The 5,644-nt window shown below is 42.2% G+C and overlaps 2 protein-coding genes across 2 annotated transcripts; both read left to right on the forward strand.

Moving 5' to 3' along the window:
- Nucleotides 1–2,991: 2,991 nt before the first annotated feature.
- Nucleotides 2,992–3,411, forward strand: LOC102214682 (histone H2B 1/2). Its single transcript, XM_005751254.1, has one exon. The coding sequence runs from the start codon at nt 3,037–3,039 to the stop codon at nt 3,409–3,411; it is 375 nt and encodes a 124-aa protein (XP_005751311.1). The 5' UTR covers nt 2,992–3,036.
- A 1,437-nt stretch (nt 3,412–4,848) lies between these two features.
- On the forward strand, nt 4,849–5,358 carry LOC102214952 (histone H3). Its single transcript, XM_005751255.1, has one exon. It carries the CDS (start codon nt 4,894–4,896, stop codon nt 5,302–5,304), a length of 411 nt encoding a protein of 136 aa, XP_005751312.1. The 5' UTR covers nt 4,849–4,893; the 3' UTR covers nt 5,305–5,358.
- Nucleotides 5,359–5,644: the final 286 nt, after the last annotated feature.

Genomic DNA, 5,644 nt, shown 5'->3' on the forward strand with positions numbered 1-5,644 from the left:
GAACCTTCAGCCTTTGAGTATGAAAAACGCTGGTGTAACATGGGAAAAATGCAAGCAGTGACATGTTTTTCTCTAATAAGCCACACACCATGGAAGTATACCTTCAGTGTGTTGTCTGCTAAAACTGATTAGTTCAAAATACCATCATGAAAATTGTTGTCACGTGTTCTGTGGCTTTATTAAAGGATCGAATCAGAGGGACTTTGTTTATTCCCATGGGGGCAATTAAGAAACAACAGAGCAGCATAGCGTTGAAGATAGACCGGGCATAAACAGGCAGTAAGAGTGAGATAATAAATACTAGTGGTGTGCGGATCGATACTGAAATAAGGATTCTTCCGATACCAGCAATTTATGTTCTAGAATCGATTCTCATATTATAATATCGATATTTTCGTACTCTGGGGTAAGTTTGTTGTTTTTCCATTAAAATGAACGCAGTGGAAAGAAACTATACCATTCGGATCGTCTAATTTGGAAGGAACTACTTCCTCTTACGCCTTTCATAGTCATATGCGAAGTACGGCTGTATAACTGTGTGGCAGCCCCTGGCGTGCGCGCTCGCAACAATGGCTGAGCGCAAACAGAGTCATGTGTGGACGCGTTTTACCTCCACAAACAGCCCAGGCGTGGTTTGTGATGTATGTGGCAAGACAGTGAGGTGTTGTGGCAACACCACTGACCTCGTCAAACACCTCGGAGTAAATCACATCACAGAATATGATGAGCTTATGTTGAGGAACTGAAGAGGAGGACAGGGACAGGTGCTGCTAGGGCGAGACAGACGTCTCTCGCAGACGCACAACGTCAGCTTTTTTTAAAATTTCTATATGATTATTCTGCATTATTAAGCAATGAAAACAAGTTGTCTGATGTCCTCTGATCATTATGAAGCAATATGGTTATGTTATTATTACAATTACATAATACAATTATATATTGTATTATGAAATGCAATGAAACATTAAGTTTTTGCACAGAGTATCGGATCAGTATCGCCAATACCCCCCTGAATTTTACTTGGTATCGGATCGGAAAGGAAATCAGTGGTATCGCACATCACTAATAAATACGCAATATACACAAATTACAGTTTTGAAATTAAAGTGACTGAAAGGTGAATAATTAACTGAGTAAAGTGTCGGCAGTATAAAAAGAGTGTAGTTTATGTATATGGGTGTAGGGAAATGGTCTTATCTGCTGGAGTTAAAAAGCAGAGTGGCTCTCCTCCTTTCAGTCTTGCAGGAAATGCAGAGGTGTCACCCAGAGGGGAGCCATTGAAATGCGGGGTGAAGAATGTGAGAGGGGTCGTTGATGATTTTGGCTGCCTTTCTAAGGGCCTATTGGCTGAAAACCTGTGCCAGAGTTCTGACAGGCAGGCCAATGATTTTAGAGCACACTGCTGCTGGGTGCTGCAGTCGGTTCCTGTATGAAGGCTGAGGGAGTGGAACCAGCAGGTAATGGATGGTCATGATGCTTTTCAGGAAGGCGTAGTAAAAAAGTCATCATGATGGGTGTGCTGACTCCAAAGGAGCTGAGTTTCCCAAGGAGGTATAGCTGTTGGTGGCACTTCTCGAGAATCTCCTCAGTGTTGGCAGAGAATTTCAGAAGGTTATCAAAGATGGTCCCCAGGTATTTGTAACTCAACTACCTCCACTGGCTTCCCGTGGATGGTGGTGGTGACTGAAGCAGCCAGATCCCTCTGCCTACTGGAGAAGGTCACCACCATCTCTTTGGTTTTGCTCACGTTCAATTCAATTTTGGTGCTGTCACACCACTCTACAAACTCCTGCAGAGCGGCCCGTGGTGTTGTGAGGGGATACACAATTAAAGCATATATAGAATAATTAAACAACAATGATCTCTGGTTCAAATTCACAAAGATGGTGGTGGCACTTATGTTATAAGTTGTTGCTGGAAATTCAAAGGATACTCATTTTGAGGCAGCATCTTAACCGTCACAGTTGTTGAAAGATGTTTTTTTAAGCCTTTATTTTCAAGTTACATGGCAATTTACATCAAAGCACATGTCAAGACATAACAATTTGCAACACACACACAGAAAGAATAGAGATAAAAAAATACTCAAAATGATTTATCTATTCATATGTTTAAAAGATCCCAAGGTAAAGGACTATTGTTCTTCTGTTTTCTCCTCCTCAGATCTGGAAAAATGTTTTTACCAACAGCCTCATTACTAATCATTTTTTTGTTTCCCAACCACTTTAGTTCTTGTCTTCCAAATGTGGGTATTAACAATACACATGATTAACCAGAAAAGCCATCTTTTACTATCAAACATTTTTCTTACTTTATAGCTTTTATGTTGTTATCAATGTCAAATCCCACCCTAGCCATTTGTTGTCTAATTTCTGTTCTATAACAAGATCACAGCAGATGTTCCAACGTTTCATCCCCAGCACACTGTGACTTTGGACATTCCGTAGTAGTAACGTAGAAGCTTCAATGGACTACTGCTCCAAAGCAGTGAAAGAGCAAAGAAAGAGCAACCCTGATACACCTTAAATATATGAATACATAATCTTTTAGGACGTGTTGCGTTGCAGCAAGTAAAGTAAAGGATTATATTTGTACTTTTTTTTTCTCTGATTAGAAATTGTACTACACATTTCTTTCAGTTTGATTTCCAATTAAAGCTGGACACAAACATATGTGGTTTGAGAAATCAGAACATGAACAAGTAACAATGAAGCAGCACAAATTCTCTTATGTCCCAAATACCTCTCTGTTTCCCTAAAACACTGCATAAATGTCATGAAACCTGCTTTCTCAGCATCACTGAAAGAGGCGAGCCGCATTTCATAGGTTCAATTAAACAGAGGGCTGTTGCCGAGGTTTCCTTTACTTTACATTGTGCGACTGCCAGTAACTTTTCACCCACTAAAGAAAGGGAGCAACAGCTCGACCAATGACAGGCGGGGATCTGCACAGCCTTATTTGCATACAGCGGAAATAAAAGAGAGCCGCTCTGCGCTGACGGGCACATTCTCTGCTGTGAAGTAGCGACGAAGAAAAATGCCTGAACCCGCAAAGTCCGCGCCCAAGAAGGGCTCCAAGAAAGCCGTGACTAAAACCGCCGGCAAGGGAGGCAAGAAGAAGAGAAAGACCAGGAAGGAGAGCTACGCCATCTACGTGTACAAGGTGCTGAAGCAGGTGCACCCCGACACCGGCATCTCCTCCAAGGCCATGAGCATCATGAACTCGTTCGTCAACGACATCTTCGAGCGCATCGCCTCTGAGGCCTCCCGCCTGGCTCACTACAACAAGCGCTCCACCATCACCTCCAGGGAGATCCAGACCGCCGTGCGCCTCCTGCTGCCCGGTGAGCTGGCCAAGCACGCCGTGTCCGAGGGCACCAAGGCCGTCACCAAGTACACCAGCTCCAAGTAAACTGAACCTCCGCTCAATCAACCCAACGGCTCTTTTCAGAGCCACCCACTTCTTCTGAAGAGCACCTCCTTGTGGCCTTAAATTTAAAATAAGTTTGACAATCATCTACTCAATCGCAACTGTCGAATCGCCATTAAAACGTTTTTGTGTTGCTACAGTATATAACTGTCTTCCCGCATACATCGCACACAGCATCATTTCTATGCTGAATGTAAATACATGATCTGTGAACAAAGTCAAGTTTGCGTGTTTTCTGTCTAGGCTTCTTATTGGCTGCACTCTTGCGGAGGCGTAGCACACACATGAATAGGAGGCAGAAGGCAATTGTAGTCCCTATTAACAGGGTACTGCCCACTATCCTGCTAAGTAGTGTTTACTTTTGTCTGTATGTCGCATTTACGATTAAAAATAAATTTAATCAAATTAGATATTTATTTTTTCATATGGGAATTGATCTTGCAACATGAAACTACGGTATTGGAAGTATTGATATTTCAGGATCGCTCCTCATGCCTCAGCCAGTGAGTGAGACGCTAGACAACGGTGAGAAGGAGAGTCGTGCCACAAGAGCCGGCTCTCTGAAAACAGCCGAACTTTCCATCAGTAGTCGCAACTGTGGCTTACTGTTTTCCAAGTGCGTTAAATAATCCACATGGCAAACAAGAACAAACTTTTACTGTAAGTAAAATGCCTTCAGAATGTAAGACATGAACATGTCAACTTGTATCAAGTTAGAACAACAGGAAAAACTGGGCTTTGGCAGTAAAACCGGTTTGACTCGGATCGCATTTAAAACCAAAGCAGGATCCACTTCATCTAAACAACAAACCCTTTTCTGCAGGATTATTAATCTGATTAAGTTATAAAACAATTGAAGATATTTACTGTATGAAGAAAATTGCACATAAAAATAGCTGGACTGATGTCTACATTTCTTAACCTATCAAGATAAGCCTATCACTTTATTTTTCTTTACACTGGTTTGAATATCACTGTAGTGATATGTTGTTTCCGTGACATAAAAGTATTATATTTTACAATAATATATTATTATATAATATTTATTATTATAAAATTACACATGTAAGACATGAATCCTTACAATAACTACGTTATACAGAAGCCCAATAAAGGATTTTAAACAAAGGTCCATCCAGGCTGTGTTTATATTATTAATTAAACTAATTAATAATGACGACCGTTGTATTTTATTGTTCTAAAATTAGTCTTTAATCTTTTTTAAACGTACTTTTAATCTCGTATCCATAAAGGCGCACATTTCAACCGCCTTGAAGGGAGTGGTTTCCTTTAAATTTTCAAATTCTCTTGGTCCAATAGCTGGGCTGATCCCGAACACGCGGGATACTTGTCTGAACCAATCAGCGCTACCCTAGCGCTGCCTGTTCCTATATAAGCGCGCGAGTCACTCCGCTGAAGTATTCGTCTTTTGCTGAGAAGACAAGTGACTGCATAAGGAAGAAAATGGCCAGGACCAAGCAAACCGCTCGTAAATCCACCGGAGGAAAAGCTCCCAGGAAGCAACTCGCTACCAAGGCTGCCCGTAAGAGCGCCCCAGCCACCGGAGGCGTGAAGAAGCCCCATCGTTACAGACCTGGTACCGTTGCTCTGAGGGAGATCCGCCGCTACCAGAAGTCCACCGAGCTGCTGATCCGTAAGCTGCCCTTCCAGCGCCTGGTCAGGGAGATCGCTCAGGACTTTAAGACTGATCTGCGCTTCCAGAGCTCCGCCGTCATGGCTCTGCAGGAAGCTAGCGAGGCTTACCTGGTCGGTCTGTTTGAGGACACAAACCTGTGCGCCATCCATGCCAAGAGGGTCACCATCATGCCCAAAGACATCCAGCTGGCCCGCCGCATTCGCGGAGAGAGAGCTTAAACTGTTCTGAGACCAGTTTACACAAAACACAACGGCTCTTTTAAGAGCCACACATCTCCAGTAAGAGAAAAGGTTCGCTTTTTTTTTTTTTTCTTTTTCTTATAACTTCTTCAAACTTATAACTGCACTGGGTTATAACGAAGTGTTTGGGGAAAACACTTCATCAGATTGCCTGAAGTCTTATGTCACCCAGTGGGAGCCAATTGAAATAGATTAATTACATAAGTGAAATTTCCGTTACTTGTTTTGTGATTGATGCTTATGGCAAAGAGAAAAGGTTGGGTGTTTGTAGTGTTTAAGAACCAGACCTAGTCAAGTTAATTTGTTAGTACTTTACTTT

The sequence above is a fragment of the Pundamilia nyererei genome, unplaced genomic scaffold (genome assembly GCF_000239375.1).
Source record: "Pundamilia nyererei isolate P.nyererei 1_Seehausen unplaced genomic scaffold, PunNye1.0 scaffold00304, whole genome shotgun sequence".
NCBI lineage: Eukaryota > Metazoa > Chordata > Actinopteri > Cichliformes > Cichlidae > Pundamilia > Pundamilia nyererei.